Here is a 24,727-nt window from a genome sequence, read left to right as displayed (position 1 = left end):
TAGGCAAAACACATTTCTGTAGATTACTCGTACACATTTTATCCATACATCACACAATTCGGTATACACTATCTCCATAGTCATGTGATCAACACGGATCTGCACCATTTCCCATCTTCCTTCCTGATTGGCTAAGATTCGCTTCCAAAGCTCACATGATTGGTCCGTTTCGAACAAAATGCCACAAATCACAAACACAGTGTGCAATTTCCGTGAAATTATACACGCACATTTCCACTAGGCTGAGGACGACATGACACAATTTATTTTCCAAACCAGCCTCATGGTGGCGCTATAACATGGCAATTCCTGTTTTTACCTATAACTGCATCGTTCTGTGTACAACTTTGTATGCGCACTCCCTAGAGGCATGGAAAAACATTTTCCCTGCATCCCTCCACATCTGCCGGTTATAGCACCACCATGAGGCCGATTTCTGCAAAACACATTGTTTATATTAGTCGCACAGATTTCATCCAAATCTCATGCAAATCAGTATGCATGATCTCTAGTCATGTGATCAAGACGAGTCTGTTTGATTTCTCAGATTCTACACTGATTGGCTAAGATTGCCTTCAAAAGTCTGTGGCCCGTTTTGTCCTGCTCATCCAGAATTCTATCCTCAGAGATGCTATGAGTGATCTGACACATTTCCTCAACACAATGAAGAAAATTGTTGCAAAAAACAAACAAACATGGCCTTGTTTCTAAAGTGTAGTTGTTTTTTGGCCTTGTTTCTAAAGTGTAGTTGTTTATTTGGGCTTGTTTCTAAAGTGTAGTTTATTGTCTCCACCAGGCCGAAGGCATGGGGAGAGAGTATGTTTTGCACTCCGTCTGTGTGTGTGTCCGTGTGTGTGTGTGTGTGTCCGTCCGTCCTTCCGTCCGTCTGTTACCAGCTAATCTCCGGCACCGTTAACCCGGTCCATGCCAAACTTTGCACACACACTCCCTGGATGCCAACGATGAACCTCTGCCCCACATTTTCCAGAACGGCCTGTTATAGCGCCACCATAAGGCAGCTTTTCACAATTTTTTACCTAAAACTGCACCGATCTGCGTGAAACGTTGCATGCACACTCCCTAGAGGCCAAGGACAAACCGTTGACCTGCATTTTCCGCATCTGCCTTTTATAGCGCCACCAGGAGGCCGACTTTTGTAAAACACATTTTTGGATATTACTCCTCCAGATTCTGTCCAAAAATCTCACAAATCGTTTTCACACTATCTCTATGGTCATGTGCTCAAGTCGGATCTGTCCGATATTTCATATTCCATCCTAATTGGCTATAATTAGCTTTCACAGTTTGCAAGATTGCCCCGTTTTGAACAAAAGCCTCAAATCATGAACGCAGCATGCAATTTACATGAAATCTTTCACACATTTTCTTACTAGGCTGAGGAATATATCCCACCCTTTTCACATTGGCCTGTTATAGCGCCACCAACAGGTTGATTTTTGCAAAACACATTTTTGGAACAAAATGCCTCAAAAACATGTTTATATTAATCCTAAACATTTTGCCAAACATCTCACACAGTCCTATCCTCCTGGTGGAGACCTGTGCCCAGAAGGGCACTTTTTCTAGTTTGGTCTTGTTTCTAAAGTGTAGTTGTTTATTGTCTCCACCAGGCCGAAGGCATGGGGAGAGAGTATGTTTTGCACTCCGTGTGTGTGTGTGTGTGTGTGTGTGTGTGTGTGTGTGTGTGTGTGTGTGTGTGTGTGTGTGTGTGTGTGTGTGTGTGTGTGTGTGTGTGTGTGTGTGTGTGTGTGTGTGTGTGTGTGTGTGTGTGTGTGTGTGTGTGTGTGTGTGTGTGTCCGTCCGTCTGTTACCAGCTAATCTCCGGCACCGTTAACCCGGTCGATGCCAAACTTTGCACACACACTCCCTGGATGCCAACGATGAACCTCTGCCCCACATTTTCCAGAGCGGCCTGTTATAGCGCCACCATGAGGTAGCTTTTCACATTCTTTACCTAAAACTGCACCGATCTGCGTGAAATGTTGCATGCACACTCCCTAGAGGCCAAGGACAAACCTTTGACCTGCATTTTCCGCATCTGCCTTTTACAGCGCCACCAGGAGGCCGACTTTTGTAAAACACATTTTTTGACACAAATCGTTACACAGTATCTCTATGGTCATGTGCTCAAGTTAGATCTGTCCGATATTTCATATTCCATCCTAATTGGCTATAATTGGCTTTCACAGTTTTCAAGATTGCCCCGTTTTGAACAAAAGCCTCAAATCATGAACGCAGCATGCAATTTACGTGAAATCTTTCACACATTTTCTTACTAGGCTAAGGAATGTATCCCACCCTTTTCACATTGGCCTGTTATAGCGCCACCAACAGGTTTATTTTTGCAAAACACATTTTTGGAACAAAATGCCTCAAATCATCCAATTGCCATCAAAGGCGTATATGAAGAAATGGCACCCTTTTCACATTGGCCTATTATAGCGCCACCAGGAGGCCACAACCTGACCTGCCCTGGTGGAGACCTGTGCCCCGAGGGGCACTTTTTCTAGTTTTCAGTGTTTCTGAAACAACTGTCAGAATTTCATAATGACCTGAATTATTTGAATGCTAATATAAAACTACCTATCGAATACTCTCAACTATACTTTCTTGATCTCACCATTTCCAAACATTAATTTGGTAATCTTCACACTATGGAAAGAAAATAACCTCCTTAGAGCCAGCTGACTCAATCCATCTGATGCAGAACATTCCTTTGGGCCAGTTGCAACTAAGGTCTGCTTTGATATTGTATTTTACCAAAGCAGCTAACTTGGCCATGCATTTTGGTTGTGACAAAAGTATAGCAATACTGCAATATAGAAAAGAAATACCCTACCTTGTTACAAGTAAAAGTTCAAAATTAAACATTTACTTATGTAAAAGTACAAAAGTATTGGCATCAAAATATACTTAAAGTACTATACCATTATGCAAAATGTCCCTTTTCAAGATCTCAAAATGAATGAAAATCTTTTGAAAATAGCAGATCTACAAGCTCAACTTGCCTACAAAGTTGTAGATCATCTATTTTCAATTAATTAATAATGTATGTTAAGTGGTTATGTATGTTTTGTATAATAATAATCAAAATCTAGTAAAGTATGAATGAAGTATGAATTAATCAATGAATGATGTCATGCCACCTCATGGCCATAACATTGATTATATGACACCATTTTAGACTTCAAAAACATTTGTATACACTGGTTTACCGGTATTGCTGATCACGTACAACATAGATACCAACAGAACAAGACAAACCATAACGTAGGCTACATATCTGTGTGTGTGTGTGTGTGTGTGTGTGTGTGTGTGTGTGTGTGTGTGTGTGTGTGTGTGTGTGTGTGTGTGTGTGTGTGTGTGTGTGTGTGTGTGTGTGTGTGTGTGTGTGTGTGTGTGTGTGTGTGTGTGTGCGTGCGTGCGTGCGTGCGGCGCGCGCGCGCGCGCGCGTGCGTGCGTGCGCGCGCTAAAAGGGAAGAAATATGATCGGAAACTAAGTTAAAAAAAAAAGAGAACTAAAAATCTTAAAATGAATGCAACACTAACAATATAATTGCAGGTAAAGTCTGGGTAGTTTTTAGCCCCATCTAAAATATTTAGTAAGTATGAAGAAAGTATAGTTTAAAGTTTGAAGGCACAAAGGCTAAATTTGCAAACAAAAGTAAATGTAGTGGTGGAGAGCAACAGTGACATTTACAGCTATGTGTGTGTGTGTCACCTTTATGTCATATGGACATCCATGTTGGCCACGTTCAAATATGGAGCCCAGTCCGGTTAGTTAGTACCGTGTGTGTGTGTGTGTGTGTGTGTGTGTGTGTGTGTGTGTGTGTGTGTGTGTGTGTGTGTGTGTGTGTGTGTGTGTGTGTGTGTGTGTGTGTGTGTGTGTGTGTGTGTGTGTGTGTGTGTGTGTGTGTGTGTGTGTGTGATTTCTGCAGCAGTGCTGAGTTCCTCCGTGATGCAGGATGCTACCGTACCGCCTCTGCCTGGCGCAGCCACGCTGAGGATCCCTCCCCTATGAAGAATCCTGGGTAGAGCGGCTCAGTGAATGTGGACCGGAAGGTGTACAGGTGTGTCTTCTTTGTGTCAGAGGACACTCTGTAGAAGGACAGAGTCCCGGCGGGCCAGTCCATGTACGCTCCCACTCTGTTGGAGCCGGAGGGACGGACGGGGAGGGCAGTTTTCGTGGCATTGTGAAGGACGGTGTACCAGTTCCCGTGGGGACCGTCGTAACATGCCAGGCTCACGGACTTGTCGTTCAGTCCGAACACACATTCGTCGCCAAATCCTCTCCTGTTGATTCCTCTGTATGTCACCGCTATGGAAACCCCTCCTTGCCACTCTACCTCCCAGTAACACCTTCCAGTCAGACTCTCTCTACACAGAACCTGTGAACAGAAGTCAAATCGTTCCGGGTTATCGGGGTACGACTGATTCTCTGTCACGCGTGTCACCTTCTTGTTGTTCTCGGACAGCACAAAGTGGCTGTGCGCTGTGTTCGTGTCCAGCGTGAGTTCCAGCAGGTCGGACTGAGAGAACCGATTGGTCCACGTGCTCTCCAGTAGAACATATTGCGTCTTCTCCTCCCTCGTGCGCACCTTGTTCTCCGTGGTGTCTCGGTGTATCTCGCCTTTCGTGCCTTCGCTCTTCTGCTCGGCGGAGACGAACGTTTGTGACATGGAGTTCTTCTCTCTGATGATGATCAGCCGCTCCTCCCACTGGTTGCTCTCCTCTCGCCTCTCCTCCTCCAGCTCCTTGATCTGCTTTTCCATCTTCGAGACCTTGTTGTGTCTCGTCTTCATCCTGTTTGTCAGTTCTTCGCTCTTCCGCTCGGCAGACATCAACCTCTGTGACAAAGCCTCCTTTTCCCCGATCAGCCCGAGTCTCTGCTCGTCCCATTCGGCCCTCTCCGCCTGCCTGGCCTCCTCGAGGGCCACGGTCACCCGTTGGTTCCTTCTCTCCTCCGCTGCCACCTCCTCTAACAACCTCTCCATCTCCAGGAGCTTTGTCTCGGCGCTCGTCCTCTGCTCCTCCAGGTCTCGGATTGTCTTCTCCTGCGAGAGGAGCCTCTCCATCGCTATGTCCTTGGTCTCCTGCCACGCCTTCCTCTCCTTGGTGAAGGCCTGGCTCATCTCCTCCATGGCCTTCAGGAGGGCACTCTCCCGGAGTCTCCGTCTCTCTCTGTCTCTTTTCGTCATATAGTAATATCCCAGGAGTGTTACGGCCACCGTGACGCCGGCACCAAGCACTTTCATGTTGAACACAAGCACTTTCATGTTGAACATACCTGTGATTCGGTAAATCTGTCACATCTCCCTACAGCTGAAAGTGTACACTAATGTGCCAGTGCAGCACTGACACCCGTCTTTATATTTCCCAAACTCTCCCAAGTTGGTGCAGCTGTGGTTCACTTATTCGTTTAAACCCGAGGGCTATATCTTGTGCCACCCGCCCTTACCCCTTATCCCTAAACGTATTTGCCATTTTTGAGTGGTGCAAACCACTCCAACAACCAGTCTGTATGTTTGTGTACCTGTACTCCTACGTGTCCGTGCAAAGGTGAGCATGGTTACTATGGTTAGTGTGTGACGTCACTGACATAGCTGATCAGACTATATAAGACCTTGCACCACTCAGTTCACACGTGTGTGATTGTTTTACTATTTTTTAATTAAAAAAAGTTCAAATAGCCGTTCTACAAGCTCACAACGTGTCAATGTAGATTGGCTATTGAACTATTTTAAATTGTTTTTCAAACGCAAGATAGGGCCCTGAGTGTACAAATGGAACGGGTCCATTTGGTCAGTTTAGAGCGGTGATTCTCAACCTTTTGCAGTTTCATATGCATCAAGTCACGGACCCCTCCCTGTTTGATTTGTGTGTGTGTGTGTGTAATCTCAGAGTTAGATATCCATAAGGGTCCATTTGGTTCCTATTCATTCAGCTAGAGGTCCCCAGACCCCATGTTGAGATTGAGAACCAGTGTTTAGAGCAATGGTTGTGAACATTGCTGCTCATGAATCATGATTGTATCGTGGTCAGTATTAATTCAGTATCATGGTCGGCATTAATTCAGTATCATGTTAGTTACTATTACATACTGACCAAGATACGGACCATGATACATACTAACAGTATGTATCATTGTCCGTATCTTGTCAGTATAACGGTCAGTATCATTCAGGAACGATGTAAGTCGGGAACGCATGCGGTTAAGCATACCCACCGTGTCCAATACCACTCTAAGAATACTTGTGCAGTATTCACTCCACATCAGCCATGCCCGAATATGGAGTCCAGGCCATTATGATGTAATTTTAATGACACCAGGGATCTCCATACTGTATGGCAATTTCAGGATTTAAAAATGTTTTTGGGTGACTTAATTTCAGGCAAATGGTCTATCTATCCTCAGCAATACCTGGCATTATAACCCAGACATCGTTGTCAGAGATTCCGGCATCCTGGTTAAGTTCTCACCAGACACCACTGCAGCGGGTTCTAACCTAGACATCACTACATCTCAGAGCCAGAGGCAACAATTTTTCTATTTTTCTAATTATTTGAAAACTTTAGTTACTTTGTATATTTTGATTATTTTTACAAACTATACAAAACATACATTAACCACTTCGGCCCTACAGTATATACATTTCGGCCATTTGAAAACAGCCGATCCACAGACTCACAATGTGACGCATTGTGAGCTTGTAGATCCTGTATTTTCTAAAGATTTGTATAAATTTGAAAACTTGGGACATACGTGCTAATGACTTACATGTAAGTACATTTTGATACCAATACTTTTGTACTTTTACTCAGGTAAATTTAGAATTCTTGACTTTTACCTGTAACAGTATTTATATATTGCTACAGTTTAACCATTTTTAACCCTATACATCGGCTATTTGAATATAGCCGATCTATAAGCCCACACCGTGTCCCATTGCAATGAGGGAGCTTTTTTATTTAATTTTATTCGTCTTATGTGAAACTTTCAACATTTTGTGAAACATTTTAACGTCACCGTCCAAATCTTGTATGGGTGTTACCTCACCTGGCACACAATCTTTTCAGATCATTTTCCAAAATATACATTTATTCTTTATTTGATTTACATTCAGGAAAAAACTGACAATTTAACGTTGTCCACAAGGTTTAGAGGATTAATTTAAGCCTTGTGCAAATATTCATAAGACAAAAACCAAATGCTTAAGCAATTTTAAAAAATAAATAAAATAAAGCTTTTCCATTGGGTCACATTCCAGTACATGACAATTGATGGATACGTTTTGATATGCCTCAAATCATGACTTTGAATGTCACTTTGATGGCATAAGAAATGGCACCCTTTTCACATTGGCCTATTATAGCGCCACAATAATCTACCTTGCTTGGTGGAGACCTTGTCTCCGATAAGCACGTTTTCTAGTCTGTGTAATTGTGTATATAATGCTGCCATTTTAATCTGTAGCAGAAAGACGATTTGAAACCATTTTTGTAAACTTGTATGCTAATGACTTTCTGCCAGTAAATCAACTTTAATTAATGCATACCACCGTTTGCGGGTCCAGTTATTCCAGGTATCGGATATCTTTTTAATAGATCTGATATTTTATGAGTGGTGCAACCACTCCAAGGAACAGCAATGTCCGTGTTAACCTATGTGACTTTAACCTATGTGACTATGAGTAGCAGTAGGGGCAAAAGTGGCGCTGTTGTGCCAGAAACAGAGAGAGAGAGATAGTGCTGCACTGCCTGCTAATGAGAGACAGAGAGAGGGGGGGGGTGATTTTTTTTAAAGGTTTAAGCCAGGTGAATTTAAAGGTTTTAAGTGTTACCAAAGCCATCTATGACCATTCACCTCAGTCTACTGACATGGATATTCAAAACATCACCCCCACCCCCCACTTCTCTTCCCCTACTCTGTACAGTGTTTTACATTTTATGATATTGAATACATAGTACCCAAATGGATTGTTATCATTTTAGACCAAATGCTTGACTGCCCTCTGTTGCTGTCTAATAAAGTATTCAATCACTTAATCGTTTTCTTTTGAAAAAGAACCTTATGTTACTTTGCAATGAAAACCTCACTTTATGTCAATAAAGCATCAACATTGTTTTAATCTCTGCATAAGGATTTAAAGGAGCACATCAGCCATTTTCAACCTCATCTTCATCATCGTCATCACCAATGCTCTTCTTTATAAGTCTGTTTCTCGAGTCGAACCGCCATTCTCGTCTTTTACGCCTGATGTCACACGTTTCCGGTGACCCAGAGTCATCTCGTGGGCAGTCAGGTAAGACAGCAGACGGAAGTTTTTGCCACACTCCTTGCAGCTGTACGGCATCTCTCCAGAGTGGATGCTCTTGTGTCTTGTGAAGCTGGTGATTCTGTTGAAGCCCTTCCCACAGACAGTGCAGAGGTACAGCTGCTCACCGCCGTGGGTGTTTTTGTGTCTCGTGAAACTCATGCACATGTTAAAGGTCTTGTCGCAGACGGTGCATTTGTACGGTCGTTCGCCCGTGTGGGTGTTCTTGTGGTCTCGTAGCATTTGTTTCTGCCTGAAAGACTTGCCACAGACGTCACAGCTAAACGGCTTGTCTCCCGTGTGTGTCTTTATGTGTAACTTGTACTGTGAAGGGTGCAGGAACTTCTTCCCACAGACTTCACAAGTAATCAAACTCTTGTCGGTCGGCAGCTCTTCGGGCGGAAGTTCGTGAGAGTGTTTGCCAATTATGTGGTTTCTAAGGCCGTCTCGCGTCGTGTAGCTTTTGCCACAGAGGGAGCAGAGCTGCTTTTCGTCCGTGTGGATGACTTGATGCTTCATCATGTTCTCCGCCTGCGTAAAGCCTCTCCCGCAGGTCGGGCACTGATACGGCCTCACCCCCTCGTGCGCGAGCTTGTGTCGCACAAGGTGGCCGGCTTGGTAAAAGCTCTTGCCGCACACATCGCAGGTGAAGGTCTTGTTGGAGTGGGTGAGCTTGTGAGCTTTGAGGGACGTGACGGAGGAGTAGCCCTTGCCGCAGATGTCACAGTGGCAGGTCTTCTCTCCGGTATGCCGCGTCTTCACATGCACGTCGTAGTGGCCTTTGTGGGTGAAGCTCCTGTCACAGTATTCACACTTGTACGGCAGAACACCGTGTGCTTTGATCTCGTGGTCCCGGAGCTTTATGATGCCGGGGAAAAACTCCCCGCAGGTTTTACACTCTCGATGTGCCTTCCTCTGATGCTCGGAGAGTCTCTCTCCGCTGGGGAACACCGCAGTGCACCGCGTGCACGGATGGTTCATGGGCTCTGGAGCCTTACGGGTCTTCTTCCTCCTGCGTCTGCTGGGCATTTTCTTTCCTTTCCTTTTCCCGTTCTGTGTAGCACTGCCCGTGTTCTCGTCCATAGATACCGGGGACGAGGGCTGGGCGTACTCGTGGTCTTGGCGGTCAGTCGGGGTGGGAGGGGACATGGAGTAAACATCATCAGGACCGTTTTCTGGGTCCTCGTCTACAGAGACATTGGGCTCGTTCATTCCTGCAAGGAGAGCATGGACAGTTAGCCTCACAGGGACAAACACAATTGTTCACTATGAAATATTTAGTCTGGCACACATCCTCATTTGAGCTCAATAGCTGAAAGCTGGACCAATCGCTGAACTTTTGGGAATAGTTCAGATCATCTGGACCAATATTGAATTCAGGCTGACTTCAATATTCCCTTTTGGGAAATTCGGACTGGTTGATTTTTATGTTTGATGATGATAATAATTAATCATCATAAATCTGTATATTAACCACATTAACTCGAGCATCTCTATTTTGTCTGTAATTGATAGAAAATAGGTCTTTGGTTGAACTACTACTTCTTTAAAGCTCAGAATGTTGACAGCGCCCAATGACCAGTTATTCTCACCAGAGTCACAGTTCTCTGTTGACACCAGTGGCTTCTTGGCATTAGGCAGTGCACTCTACAAGGAACAGGAAACAGGAAAAACAAGATGCATTAGGCAGTGCACTGCTCAAGGTGAAGCAAGCAATAACTTTATTTCAAATGCTTATACATGCTTTCAGAAAGATATTATAGTCCGGCAGTTTTTATTGGCCTAAAATATTGTCTATATAATATTCATGAATCCACTTGCTGACCGGCTGTGGGTATTGGGCAATTTTTTTATAGGGATTTCTTGTGACCCTACCATTAACATCCTATGGCAAGCAAAATGTCAAACTTTCCTTTTGCTTTAAGTAGCATGTGTCATGTCAAACTAGGGGTTTTTCATGATTCTGAATCTATTCCAAGCATTAGTTTTGCACAAAATACACTCCTTGGGCTAAAAACAGCCATAGCCACTTGCCCAAAATGTGCTGACCTCATCACACACTAGTTTGACATGTCACTTAAAGCATAAGGAAAGTTTGACATTTTTGACAATTTTGCCTGCCATAGGATGTTAATGACAGAAAAAATTGCCCAATGCCCACAGCCGGTCAGCAAGTGGATTGATGAATGTATGTATATAGACAATATTTTAGGACAATAAAAAAAGACTATATACCAAATTTCCCACTTTAAACAAAGAAGCCTGTCGGCTGCAGCCTGCCGGATTATTAGCAGCACTCACCCTATAGATCACGATAATAGTCTTGGCCGCTGGTTGGTGTGGAACACTTGTCTCGGATGCACTGGTTTCTTCTCCTGAAACACATACACGGACACAGCTAAGAACACTTATATCTATAGTTCGTCGTATGACAGTGTCACACGAAATGTGTAATTGTATTTGGTTAAGTCAAAGCTAGTAGATCTGCTATTTTCAATAGACTTGAACTTGTGAAGTGGGACATTCTGCAATATGAGTACTTTTACTTTTAGTACTTTAAGTACATTTTGAATTTTGATGCCGATACTTTGGTACTTTTACTTAAGTACATTTTCAATTCCATACTTTTACTTGTAACAGAGTAGTTCTAAATTGCAGTATTGGTACTTTTACTTAAGTAAAACAATTGAGTACTTTTTCCACCACTGTATGCCTATCTGTTGGCCAGATATAGTAGTGACTCATCACAACCAAAATGGCGCACCCCCTGCATTTGCATACCAAAGGTGCGAGGTTTGCAAGCCCTATTGCAGACAAGCGTGAGACCTTTGAAATTTATGGAAGAATATTCACCCTGTAATGACATATGCCCAAAATCACCCGTTTCGACTGGTATCAATGGACAAGACCGCAGTTATCAGTTAGGATCAGTATGATTGTTTCGAGCTAGTATGGGCATGCTCTGCCAACCCAAAGGCTCAGTCGGTAGTTCTCCGTGATTATTTTGCTTGATTATCACTGATGTCCTGACGGAGGCGTGCAGTGTCTGGTGACCTTGAGTTTTTTTAACCAAGATTCATGTTTTAGGTTGTTATTAGATAAAGTAAAAGATGAGTGTTAATTTATTTTTATTTTATACTTTTTCATTCACTGCTTTATTTTGTTTTAGCAATTTTCACGATATTTCACAAACTGACTTATTGATCCTACGACACAGTCTGGCAACCCCCTAGTATCCAGTTGTCACATCCGCCCCGCCTTCACATTCAATAGATCCTGTGATCTTTTGTGGCCAGATGTAATTTCCTGGGGTTTAGTAGGACTATATAATAATAAAGAAATTGCTGTAAATTTTTACTTTTACAATCTAACAACCAAATACATAAACCTTGTTTGGAAAAAACTAAATAAGAAGAAAAAGTTGTCCTTTGAGTGTGTCTGAGTTTTATAAATATTTAACAAATGCATTAACAACTAAGCTATTGACTAAATAACTGTGCTGGATCCATTGGAACAAAGGTATTTTCTTTCTTCCACTTCCTGAAAAGTAACTGTTTTGGACAAGGTCAACAAGGTTCATGCATAGCCACTGTACTGTAAACAAACATTCATCCTGACCTGCGCTCAAGTCTTCTTCCGTCTGAGAGGACTTATTTAATTTGACTGGAGGTGGATCATGTTTTGTTGTGGTCAGCAGCTCAACAATCCTCAGTATCTTGTCGATGGCCTCCACACACAAACCATCCACCAGCGTATCCAGCTCTTCCTGAAACAATAAACAAAAGTACATTCAAAGGATGCAAGACAACAAACTGTTTGTAGAGAAGTCTAAATCACTAGCCACTTTCACCAATTAGTCAATTTTTTTCAAAATCGCAACTTTAAAAACAGTAAAAAGTTGAAATATTTTTGTGAAGGCTCTTAACTTTGCAGTTAGAATAGGGAAGAGATGACAGAGTCGCAGAGGAGAAATAAGGAACATAGAACAAATCATAACAAGAAGGGAAGGCACAGACAGATCAAATATACGAAGTCCAATATACAATACATAAGATGCATGATTACAAATTAGCAATGGATCAGAAACAGGAATCTACAGTAGATCAGTGGTTAGTCGGGGGACCCCCAGGGATCCTGGAGGGCGTTCCCAGCAAAATGAGGAACAGCTGAATAACAATTACAGGTATAATTGACAGAATGTAGAGCAGCCATCTATAAGCATGACTATAATAACCTTCAACCACATAAGCCTTCAAAGCATAAAACATAGCCAATCTACAAGCTCATGTATGTTTTGAAAACATTGTTGAGCTTATAGAGCTGCCCTATTTCTGGGGGAAGAAAATGTGGATTTTGAATTTTTTAATGTTTTTTAAGTTTTGAAATGTCCAAACTAGGGACACCAGCTAGACACTGGTCATCTCTTGCCACTTATCTACTCAAGCTCACAGATGGGGCCAGCCGTTATTATCTCAATGAAGAAAAAAATTGAATGTCCGCACACAATATAATTCTGCTCCCCGTCCTTTTTATTTCAACCTAAATACAACGTTTCGCCCCTCCGCTTTCTCAAGTTCTTGAGAGAACTTGAGAAAGCCCGGAGCAGAATTATATTGTGTGCGGACATTCCACTTTTTTCTTCATTTAGTCACTTTTTGGGTCCAGCACCGTATTCGGAAACTGGGATGTGCATATCGTTTTCCTTCTTTACGCCAGTTATTATCTCTCCACATACAACAGTGGTTCTCTTTTTTTTTTTTTTTTTTCAAGGACCCCAATAACTTACAACCCTGTAAGTAAGGGGGCATTTGACACCCACTCACCCCCTTTGGCACAAACAAGGGACTGAATTCATTTCGCTCCTATGCCACCAAAATGTGGAACGCCCCACCAATGGTCATTAAGACATGCGAATCCCTTGACTCCTTCAAAACCGCTCTCAAAGGGCACCTATGGATGGCTGCAATTCGAAACTGGCCCCCGTAAAATCTGAATCCCCCACCCACCCCTTTTTTCTCTCACTGTATATACCTCCTTTATGATGATGATTTCCTGTTTTTTCCGCTATATAGAAGTGTATATTTGTCTCTAAATGTTATGATGAATTGAACAAGGTTGTCTACTCTTGTAAACAGTATAGTGCTGTATTGGTCGTCCACTCAGTTAACAGTTTTTTGTATTGAGTTGTGCTTGAAATGTACTGTAATTCTGCAAATTAGTTAATAAATACTTCAATCAATCAAACTCAGGGAACCATGAGGGTCCCTGGACCCCACTTTGAGAACCACTGGTATTTGACCTAACACAAAGTTGGCAACCTAGCTTGGCGCAAAATCTTTTCACATTCATGGGGGTGCTTGACCCCCATGAAGGGGCCCCAAGTAAGTATACATCTGATATGCTGAGAAGTGAGAACCACTGCCATAGATGCATGGTATTTCTACTTAGTTAAAATGTTATACATAGGCTAATATAAGAGCAGTACATTTTTAGGTAGACAAAAAAAATTCAAATCAGCCAATCACGATTGTTGGGGATAAACAATGACCTAACTGTTTGATTCTTTGCGTGGCTGCAGCATTTAGGCTTTGTAGGCTGTAGGGCAATACTGACTGCAAAGTTACAGTATGTTTACAGCTTTGTTTACACATTTCTTCAGCATACGTTTTACTTTAGTTTCTTGTTTTGATGTCACACACTTGCTTTGGCAATAAAGCCCCTTTGAGTTGTAAATCCAACGTATACAAGAGATTGTTACGTGTACGTTTAGTTTAACCATTTAAATGAATAGTAAAATAATAAATAAAGTTACTTCACAATGCAGCAGAAGTTGACCACAATAACATTACCTCATGTCCTTGTTTTAAAGTGCACTTCTCAGTAATTTCTATGACAATGGACTTCGCCAGGTTGTTCACAATGGATATAATTGTATCTTCATCTTTTAAACAGATTGTGTCAGGCATATTGACAAGTATATTTATGGTGATGATGATGATCACCACTGTAGCTATGCTAGGCTAACAACAACTCACACACCATAGCTGGCTAGCATAGGGAAAAGCGTGACTTCCGGCTACTGTATTCAAAATAAAAAACTTGTAAAACACCATAACACTGTGTGTGTGTGTGTGTGTGTGTGTGTGTGTGTGTGTGTGTGTGTGTGTGTGTGTGTGTGTGTGTGTGTGTGTGTGTGTGTGTGTGTGTGTGTGCGTGTGCGTGTGCGTGTGCGTGTGCGCGCGTGTGTGTGTGTGTGTGTGTGTGTGTGTGTGTGTGCGTGTGCGTGTGTGTGGCCAAACATTGGCCAAATTCTCAAATAATGTAAGAGAGGCTAAACTACGTAATTCAGCTATCATCTCCACTGTGTCTGTGTTTGACAGAGTAAATTTCACTTTGTAGTTGAGTAATATTTGACCTCAAGTGCTGGAGTCAAATCTCACATTTATTTTGAAGGCGGAAACAGAATCAATTCATTTCCGGCGGAAGGAAGGAACTGTAAAGTTGTAATGTGAATGACGCAGCTAAGCTAACAGCGAGCGAGCGCAGGGCTTCTTGTCAATATAAGTATACATCTCTCATCAAAACCTTCAACATGCTGGACATTATGTCTTTCAAGAATGAACTGACATCTGTGGTGAACAACCTGGCCAAGTCGGTGGTGACAGAAATCATAACCGCGGCCGAGAAGTGCACTTTAAACAAACAGGCGCAAGGAAGTGAGGTAAGGTTATTATTACGGTATGATGCTAACTCCACCCGGGCTAACAGCTGTAGATGAAGTTTCTCTTTTTTTATTGAAGAAGTTGAATGAATTCAGTTGTTCTCATTAACTTTGTTTTAATTTCAAGAACAAAGAATAACTCTGTTCGTCCATTTGGTTCCCGGTCAGAGTTTTACAGGCAACAGCTATGTCCAATTTGGAACCCCGGGGGTCCCTGGACTGGACCCGGCTTTGAGAGAACCACTGAATTAAATAAAAAGTGTATAAGCCAGTCTGTTTACAGATGGTTATAACAACCGCCATGGCATGTAGCTCTGGTCCATACTGTTAGAAGTTCTGAATTGAATATGGAGGACCTCCCCAATATATACAAGCCAATTATGCTTTCTTGGGGTTTTAATCCTCTTAGCACTGCACTGTACAAGCGGTTCTTTTCCCCCCAGCAAACTAAAGTATTCAGATGACTATCTAATTGATGAAAGTTGCTACTGAGTTTTGATCAGTGCTGATGGAATAAGTACTCAGATGTTTTACTTATAAAAGTATCAATACTGCAATGTAGATAGACGTCCCATATTAAAATGTAATTTAGTAAAATTACAAAAGTATTGGCATCAAAAAGTACTGTGCATTATGTTCCATTTCACAAGTTCTAAATAAATTAAAACTACACGCTCACATTCTCACAATGTGAGCTTGCAGATCTGTTATTTTCAATTGGCTGAAATATATACGGCTGAAATGTTTAGTGTTCTTTTTTGGTAACTAGTAACTAAAGTGTTCATATAATTGCAGTGGAGTAAAAGTACAATATTTGTATCTAGTGGAGTAGAAGTAAAAGTACTGGATATTGCGTGAGTCCAGTAAAGTAAAAATGTACAGTACAGTACATGAGTATTCTTTTAGTAACTTTTTACACCAGTAAATTAGTGCTGGAACGTGTATTTCTACTCAAGCTGTTGTATTAAAGGTCCTGTATTCACTTGGCATCTAAATGTACACACAGTACCAAATGTAAAAGTACCATAGGGCCTACATTAATTGTCCTTTTATGATTAGTAAATTGTAATGCATTAATATATTCATCACTTTAAGCCAAACTCTTCTGTTGGCTAACTTAACCTATAATAATACATAATGTGCCACTTAATGTTTGAAGAAAGAGAATATAATCCGCAGTCTCAGTTGTAGTAAGAGTCTTATTTAATAATGTAGAGGATCCGCAGCAGCAGTCAGACCAGACAAACGCGTTTCGACATGCAGGCCTTCGTCAGTGTCAGAATTTCACTTAATGTTTGTTTCATGTTGATCTAAATCTGAAGTATTGGAAATGCTCAAGTAAATTAAAAAATAGCTCAAAATTGTAGTTAATTACACTACTTGAGTAAATGGACTTAGTTTTCACCACTGATTGTGAGACTTCTCTGGAATGATGTACTTTGTTTTATTGTTTCAGGAAGAGCTGGATGCACTGGTGGATGAGTTGTGTGTGGAGGCCATCGACAAGATACTAAGGATTGTTGAGCTGGTAAACACAGCAAAACTACAACACGATCCATCTTCGATCAAAAAATCAAATAAGTCCTCTCAGACAGGAGAAGACTTGAATGCAGTACAGGCACTACAAGGTCAGAATCTGAATGCTTTTATGTGAATCATATATGTTCATGAACCATGTGGCAACTAGTGGTAGTTGGCTTGTACCGGCCGGATTTGGGCAGATTACTACTTATTGGCATTAATTTAGCACACAATGTCTATCTCTCTCCAGAAACGTTAATATTTTAATCGTGATGCCGTGAAAAATCGGACCTGAACCTCGGATATCTGATCAACACCGCGGACAGCGCCGTAGGTTCAGAGAAAACAGTGAGAGAATATTGTCATTAAATCAGTACTTAATGGATGCGCGTGCATGTTTCGTGCGGGTGGAGGTGAGCAAGGCATTGCCTAGCAACCGGCTCAGGGCTAAAAGTTGATTATTAGCGAAACCGTGTCATATCCATATAAAGCGATAAAACATATATATACACGTCAGCAGCAGACAATAGATGGGTTTTAATTAACATACGTCAGCAGCAGACAATAGATGGGTTTTAATTAACATACGTCAGCAGCAGACAATATATGGGTTTTAATTAACATACATCAGCAGCAGACAATTTGTTAATGATTCACTCTTGGCGGTCCGATTCCTTAACGTTTACCTTTAACGATTCCTATATACCTTCTTAAAGTGAGGTACCCTCTCAGTTACTTTAGAGTGTTTCAAATGGATTTGGTAACAGTACTTATTTTAACAGTGCAGTACAGTGACAACAGGACTGACTGTGTGTGTGTGGGTGCGTGTGCGTGTGCGTGCATGCTTGTTTCAGGAAAGGACAGCCGTGGAGCAAACCAACCGGAGGCCCAGACATTGATCTTGATTTGTGGGGTCAGTACAACTTTTCAGTACAACTTTCACAAGTTTTCCGGAAATCTTACATTTTTCATTAAAAAAAAGTCTATTCTTTTGTGCAACATCAAAATGCGACATACCTAATTAGCCACTAATTGACTGCTAAATTGTGATTCAAATGTAATCTTTTTTTATATATCGGCAACCAATAAGCTGGTCTGTATTTTTATATTGGCACAACTAATATATCAAAGTTGTCAAATCTTACTTATGTGGAGAATGTGGAGAAGCAAAGACTTTGGTTTGTTACATGGGTGTATTTCTTTATTTCTTTATTTTACAAATGACCACTAGAAGGCAACAAAGAACTTCTTATGCTTCCTTAGTGTGTGCTGAACAGGCAATAGTGCCTGTATGCGCCACCTCAGCAGCATTAACCCCTTAAACAATTTGATGCAAATTTGCATCCAAAAGTTTACGTTTGATTTCCCCGTTTGTGTCTTGTAGAATCCAGTGGCTAATAAGAAGACTCCACTGGTACCGGCCAAGAATCGGGACACTGGTAAGAGAAATCCTGACATAGCCCATGGGTTGTCAACGTGAGGCCTGGGACCTACCAGAGGATGGAAAAAAAGGAGAAAAAATAGCCCATTTACTTACTTACTTATTATTTTATCATAGCAAATGAATGCTATGCATTACTGCAAATATTATTTATCTGCTCTTATGGTAAACGGTAAACGTTGCAGATTTTAAACCTTATTCTGATGTTGGGAGATTGTGTTGGTCTATACTGAAAACTTACGCACTTAACACTTTGATTGCTACAAGATCTCGGCAGGCCTATTTGGATGTTGCTACCGTTTAACATTGCACAAAGGCCTTGTTCGGGGGCCCACAGCAAAATGTTCTCTTATAGCGAGAATCACACGCATACATCAAAAGAAAGCTGAACTTGTCCACTTCAATTAAAAAAATACATTTTGATTTTACCATGTTCCATTCTGGAGATATTGACCTTTTTGCAACACCTGCATTTGCCTGGAAGTGGTTATCTTGAACAGCGAGCAGAGTTATGGATGGTTTAAAGTCAGAGACATTGACAGGCAGATATACAATTGAACCCAATAAATATCCTATACATCCTATACACCGAATGAAAGCCCTGAATGTGTACTTTTACGAGGAAAAGAGTAAACATTGATCCCATGTACAGTTAGACAGTAATTGGTTATTGAATGCAGCTTGTGCCCACCAGATAACTTCAGAGAAGACATGGACGTGAACTCCTCAATATTCACAAAATAAGGCCTATAGCGACATATAAATACTATATACCGTATGAAACAGAAGACTCTCTGCTTTCATAAGAAAAAAACTTCTACTGTAGTAATAATAAAAATCACACCCATGTGAAGTGAGTGGTGCAACTCTGTCCCATATTCTGTTCTCTGCTTATTCAATACAGCTCGCTATATACGGACTGAGGCAGAAAGTCATGTAAACCTTTTATTTACAGTTTGGTCTGTAAACTTCTACTGTAATAATAAAAATCACACCCCTGTGAAGTGAGCGGTGCAACTGTTCTCTACAGTTGCACCGCGTGATTTGTATTATTACAGTAGAAGTTTACAGACCAAACTGTAAATAAAAGGTTTACATGACTTTCTGCCTCAGTCCGTATATAGCGAGCTGTATTGAATAAGCAGAGAACAGAATATGGGACAGAGTTGCACCACTCACTTCACATGGGTGTGATTTTTATTATTACTACAGTAGAAGTTTTTTTCTTATGAAAGCAGAGAGTCTTCTGTTTCATACGGTATATAGTATTTATATGTCGCTATAGGCCTTATTTTGTGAATATTGAGTTCGGGTCCATGTCTTCTCTGCAGTTATATCTGGTGGGCGCAATGTGCAATGTAACCAATTTATGACAAACTGTACATGGGATCAATGTTTACTCTTTTCCTCGTAAAAGTACACATTCAGGGCTTTCATTCGGTGTATAGGATGTATAGCATATTTATTGTGTTTATTGTTATATCTGCCTGTCAATGTCTGACTATAAACCTTCATAACTCTGCTTTCTTTAGATGATGATGATGATTGCCTCATTGTCTTGATCGCAAAACATTGGGGGGGGGGGGGGGGGGGTTCATGGGCACATTGGGCAGCAAAAGTCTTGATCGTACGGCTATAAAAAGTCCCATTCCACCGTTCGGTTCAGAACTATAGTATAACGGTGAGACGCGTTGTCATCATCAGCTGATTTTGTTTTTCAAGCTAGTGAAGTATATTTACTAACAAGAGAACATGCCTGGGCATGCAGGTTGGGGGCGATGGAGAAAAAAAAAAAGATTCACCCGGCTGTGATGTCGACGACAACGGATCACAACACCACGGTTTAGGACGCGGAAAAGTTTGTTATACATTACACCCGGGTCGATTACGTCCCCGATGCGTTCATTGCGGTCTTATCACTACAATTATAATGAATAAAAAAGCGTTACAATCACACGTCCGAGCGATCTCCGATTATGACGGCTCTGCATGGCGATACGTGATCCCCCAACGGTAGACTGTCTGTTGTCATGGCGGCCCCTCTCGATACTGTAGTTCGTTTGTTAGTTCGTAGTATTGTAGGCTCGGGGATCGTTTGGTCGCTACAGTATGAAGAAGGAAACATGCATCTGTCCATGTGTGTTGCAGACGCTATGCAATGCAATGCCGATCGGATCCGGTGCATATGTGTTTAGGCAGTTCATCATGTTTTTTTCCGAGAGACAGAGCCAGGACAGAGCCCCCATCTCGCAAGGCCCTCCTCCTGCAGGAGAAACAGGAGGGGAGGGGGGAATCGAGTAGTATAGTGTTGTGTGAAAGCCAATAGGTGGAGGAAAGCCTGGTGAGGCGAGGTTAGGTGAAATTTGATTCTTTTCACACACCGACTAGATCGGCATGGGCGCGTCCATTTTACACAGGCTTCTACACGTAAAGCGGCCCGACCTTCTTTTTTTTTTTCTGATCACGTGAGCGGGACTAAGCAGCAATGATAGGGGGATGGTTCTTCATTGTCCGGGTGGGTAAAAAGATGAATGAAAGTATGCTATAAAAAAGTGATTAAAACGTATGGATACGTGGTTCGCACCCAACGTTTGATTAATTGATAACGTATTGATACGCGATTCGCGTCGGCTGTGTTAAGCTACAATACATATGTATATTCCTACCCTTTTGTAGATCTGTTGTAGTCACTGCTGCTTTTCCTCTCGTCCTTCTAGGGAAGAAAAAACCCTCTGACTCTGTAGACGAAGCCTCGGGAAGCAACGACGACAACGATGAGGCCTCCACGCCCCCTCCCACACCACCCGAGTGCACGGACCACGGTTATGCCCGGCCCACGTCCCCGCCCTCGTCCCCCCCCTCCTCGGACGAGAACACCGGCAGTGCTGCTGCACAGCGCAAGAAGAAGAAAGTCAAGAAAATGCCCGGCGGAGGCAAGAGAAGGAAGGACTCGTCCCTCAGACAGGAAATGGAGTTCCAGCATCAGTGCACGAGGTGCACCATGATCTTCCCCAGCGATGAGCGACTCGATGAGCATCTGAGGAAGGCACACCCCGAGTGTAAAACCTGCGGTGAGCTCTTCACCAGCGTCCCCAACCTCCGGGAGCACGAGTTGAAAGTCCACGGCATTCTGCCGTTCAACTGTGAGTACTGCGGCAAGGGCTTCAGCCACAGGGCTCACCTCAACGTGCACGTCAAGTCGCGGCACACCGGAGAGAAGCCCTGCCACTGTGACGTCTGCGGCAAGAGCTACTCCTGTGTCAGCCTCCTCAAGACGCACAGGCTCACCCACTTCGAAAAGACCTACGTGTGCGACGTGTGCGGCAAGAGCTTCTACCACGCATGCCACCTGACGCGACACAAACAAGTGCACAAGGAGGTGAAGCCGTATCAGTGCACGGTCTGCGGGAAAGGCTTCACGCAGGCGGCGAACCTGAAGGCACATCACGCCATCCACACGGACGAGAAGCAGCTCTGCTCCATCTGCGGCAAAAGCTACCGCGGCCTGAAGAACCACATGATCAGCAAGCACTCGCATGAACTCCCGCCCGAAGAGCTGCCGGCCAAACGCAGTTTATTCACGTGCAGCACCTGCGGGAAGAAGTTCCTCATTGCCTCGCAGTACAAAAATCACAAGAGGTCGCACACGGGAGAGAAGCCATTCAGCTGTGACATCTGTGGGAAGAGTTACAGGATGAAAGAGACCCTAAGAGACCACAAGTACACCCACACGGGCGAGAAGCCATACAAATGCACCACCTGCGATAAGACCTTCAACACATCCACCAGCTTCATGAGACACAAGACCATCCACACGGGAGAGATGCCGTACAGCTGCAAGGAGTGTGGCAAACACTTCCGCCTACTGACTTTCCTGAAAGCCCACGAGCAGAGTCTGGGTCACCGCAGACGCACAACAACGGACGTGGTGGCGGTGACTGTGGGAGAGTCCCCAGACAACACTAGCAGCAGCATTTCTCCTCCTGCACATGACCCCAAGTGGCATAAAAAGCCCAGGAGTAAAAAAAGCAGAGAATAATTCTCCCCAAAAAAATATTTATAATTTATTTCTATTGGCACGTTAAAACCACAAATAGTGATGGCATTTTGATCCATATGGTGTTTGCCGGTGTGAAATCTATGATCTTGTTTGACATTTAAAGACGAGCTGAAATGAAAGATATTTTTCTCCCTTTTAAGAGCATTATCTGCAGACATATTGGGGACATTGCAAATACAGTATATGTACAGTATATATTTTTTGTTTGTTTTTGTTTTTTGCTTTGTAACAACAATGTAAAGAAAATGGCTCTTTTTTTTTTAACTAAAGAGTAAAATATGTTCCTGAAAACATTTTAGGCACGAAATAAGCAATGCCGTCATTAACTTCCTTGTTTAACATTCCTTTTACTTTGTGGATCCAGGAGGGTTGTGCTGGCCATGCCCAGGTTAAGTGCTTATAGTTGGGTAGGGGTGGGTGATATGGTGATAATTATATCGTATCACGATATGCTTTTAAAGAGATATCGTATATTGTGATACAGTGAATGCACAGTATAGAACTGATTTGCAGTTCTATACTTTCATTTATACTTTTGTAGAACGACAGTTCTACAAAACAGTATGTTGGTCTAAATTTTCCGTTACTCCTTTTTCTTTTAGTTACCTTGTAGGTGGTTCTACTGTTAAGTAACTTGAACAAAAAACCTAAAAATAATGTGATAATATCATGTATTGTGATACTGCTTGAAAATATATTGTGATATTATATTTTTCCATATCGCCCACCCCTATAGCTGGGTAAAAGACGTGTGGATGTTGCCATTAAGCTTCATGTGGTTCACTGCTACCATGGGCTGAGACGAGTACTACAGCCCTTGTTTGACTAGGATGTACAACACAATGCTGGAGAATACATACTTGCAAAATACCATTTCAGCTCGTCTTTAAAACACAAAAAAATTATAGTTTAAGAGTAGTACTTGGAGTAGGAGTAGTGCTGAAAGTATTTGCTGCTTGCCTTTGTACAGTGGGGTACACCTCAGGATGACAGTATGTCAGGATGTGTTTTGCAATCAAAATGCTCACCAAACTGGGTTGCATTAAATATATTTTTGCAGATGTACACATTTGAAGGGCATTTGTATCAACAAAATAGTTTTTCATTGTGCAGACCGTCTCGGACCATATATAACTAGTGTCCTAACATGAGCTGTAGATCTATTTTTTTTTAACGTTTTAGAAAATTGTTACATTTAAACTCCCTCCTAAAACTAATGTTAAATTTGCACAGAGCAGTCCAATGATCTCCATATCAGACCTCTTAACACCAAACAAAGACATAAAATGTCAAGCAAAACCGCTTTCACAAACAAATAATTGTGTGTATATAATATACAATATAATATGTGTAGTGAGAGACCTTATCTCCATATAGAATTTATTTTGTTTTCACGTACATTAATGCCCTACTTGATCTTACTACAGCGTCACTCAAACTTAGCAGATCTTCAAGCTTCGAACTCTGCCGCAAAGCGACACGTTTGTACATCTACATGTTTTTTACCTACATACCGGTAGTCATATTCAGTGTCCCATCTTGCTTGTTCGGTTGATCTATTACACACAGGGACCAACACTTGTGACTTGCGAGACGTTCTGTGACCTGATGTGGAGACAACTTTGTTCTCACAGACATCTCATACCTGAGACATCTTCACCAGACCTCAATTGAAGTCTTCCATAGCCTGCTTTTGACGTTTACTCGTAAAAGAATGTGGTATTATTACCATCTATGGGAATGTTGTGCAGGTCTGACAATTTGGTAAATTCTTAGTTTCATCACTGTGGGCATTCTCTGCTTGTATCACACACCTTGTTTAAAGATACAGAGAATCGAGATCACACCAAATTCACTTCCAGTTCAGTTCCAGTTTCCCAAACAGTGGGTTGTGACCCATCTTTGGGTCGTGGACTAATTTGTATCTGTCTCGAGTAAATGTCTATCTTTTCTTTTTCTTCAAACAAAATGTAATGCCTAGAGTCAGAGAATTACAGTAAAATGCTTTTCAGGGTATCGGTGTCCCCAGTTCAAACATGATTATTTGGGGCGGTCTGCAGCCTGAAAAGTTGAAAACCACTGGCCTACTGTATAGCCTACTAGGACTATAACACAGTGGTTTTCAACTGTATTAAATGTAGTTACAGGTTACCAACTCTCCATCATTTAGCTGGGGACCACCTGGAACCCCCTCAAGGACCACTGGTCCCCGGAACACTGGTTGAGAACCACTGTACTAATGTAATAAAGCAGACAAAGGAGTAGAAGAACATTAAATAATCTCTTATATTTAAAACAAAACTTATATAAAAGATACTTTCAAATACAATAATTAACAGAAAAAAAGACAACTTTATACACTGTACATGATCCATTGGATACAAAATATACAAATGTCTTCATGCATTCATGAACTGGCGAAATATATGGAGAACCGGGATGACTGGAAGCGACAATGGAGGGCTCCACCGTGCTATGAGCTTGTAGATCTGCTCTGCTGTCTGTATATATATATATATATAATCTCTCAAATTTGCTTCTGTGGGTCCCTGAACAAAATATCTTGAGATGGTGGGGAATCCATGGCCAAATAGCCTACATATAATGTTGGGTGGTCCTTGACATGAAAAAGTTTTAAGAAACACCAA

The 24,727-nt window shown here is 42.1% G+C and overlaps 2 protein-coding genes across 2 annotated transcripts; one reads left to right on the top strand and one right to left on the bottom strand.

The window, feature by feature from the left end:
• Positions 1 to 6,761: 6,761 nt before the first annotated feature.
• Positions 6,762 to 14,377, bottom strand: LOC306931115 (uncharacterized protein). The gene is made up of 5 exons (XM_079512320.1): positions 14,186 to 14,377; positions 11,955 to 12,102; positions 10,638 to 10,711; positions 9,929 to 9,983; positions 6,762 to 9,550 (listed from the first exon to the last, which is right to left on the bottom strand). The coding sequence occupies exons 1-5, from the start codon at positions 14,300 to 14,302 to the stop codon at positions 8,229 to 8,231; spliced, it is 1,716 nt and encodes a 571-aa protein (XP_079368446.1). The 5' UTR covers positions 14,303 to 14,377; the 3' UTR covers positions 6,762 to 8,228.
• A 428-nt stretch (positions 14,378 to 14,805) lies between these two features.
• LOC306930982 (uncharacterized protein) lies at positions 14,806 to 23,144 on the top strand. The gene is made up of 5 exons (XM_079512131.1): positions 14,806 to 15,057; positions 16,514 to 16,685; positions 17,433 to 17,491; positions 17,963 to 18,017; positions 20,737 to 23,144. Exons 1-5 carry the CDS (start codon positions 14,929 to 14,931, stop codon positions 22,056 to 22,058), a joined length of 1,737 nt encoding a protein of 578 aa, XP_079368257.1. The 5' UTR covers positions 14,806 to 14,928; the 3' UTR covers positions 22,059 to 23,144.
• Positions 23,145 to 24,727: the final 1,583 nt, after the last annotated feature.

This window comes from Electrona antarctica (assembly GCF_951216825.1).
Source record: "Electrona antarctica genome assembly, chromosome: 10".
NCBI lineage: Eukaryota > Metazoa > Chordata > Actinopteri > Myctophiformes > Myctophidae > Electrona > Electrona antarctica.
Note: the sequence above shows the minus strand (reverse complement) of the source record. Positions and strands in the feature narration are given on the sequence as shown.

What these genes read in the sequence shown, in the direction of transcription:
- LOC306931115 (XM_079512320.1), bottom strand. Translation starts at nt 14,302, where the DNA reads ATGCCTGACACAATCTGTTTAAAAGATGAAGATACAATTATATCCATT. An exon ending in CTTTAAAACAAGGACATGAG is followed by an intron (nt 12,103 to 14,185) that starts GTAATGTTATTG and finishes TTATTGTTTCAG; the next exon opens with GAAGAGCTGGATACGCTGGT. An exon ending in CTATTATCGTGATCTATAGG is followed by an intron (nt 9,984 to 10,637) that starts GTGAGTGCTGCT and finishes TGTTCCTTGTAG; the next exon opens with AGTGCACTGCCTAATGCCAA.
- LOC306930982 (XM_079512131.1), top strand. Translation starts at nt 14,929, where the DNA reads ATGCTGGACATTATGTCTTTCAAGAATGAACTGACATCTGTGGTGAAC. An exon ending in AACAGGCGCAAGGAAGTGAG is followed by an intron (nt 15,058 to 16,513) that starts GTAAGGTTATTA and finishes TTATTGTTTCAG; the next exon opens with GAAGAGCTGGATGCACTGGT. An exon ending in GGCCAAGAATCGGGACACTG is followed by an intron (nt 18,018 to 20,736) that starts GTAAGAGAAATC and finishes TCGTCCTTCTAG; the next exon opens with GGAAGAAAAAACCCTCTGAC.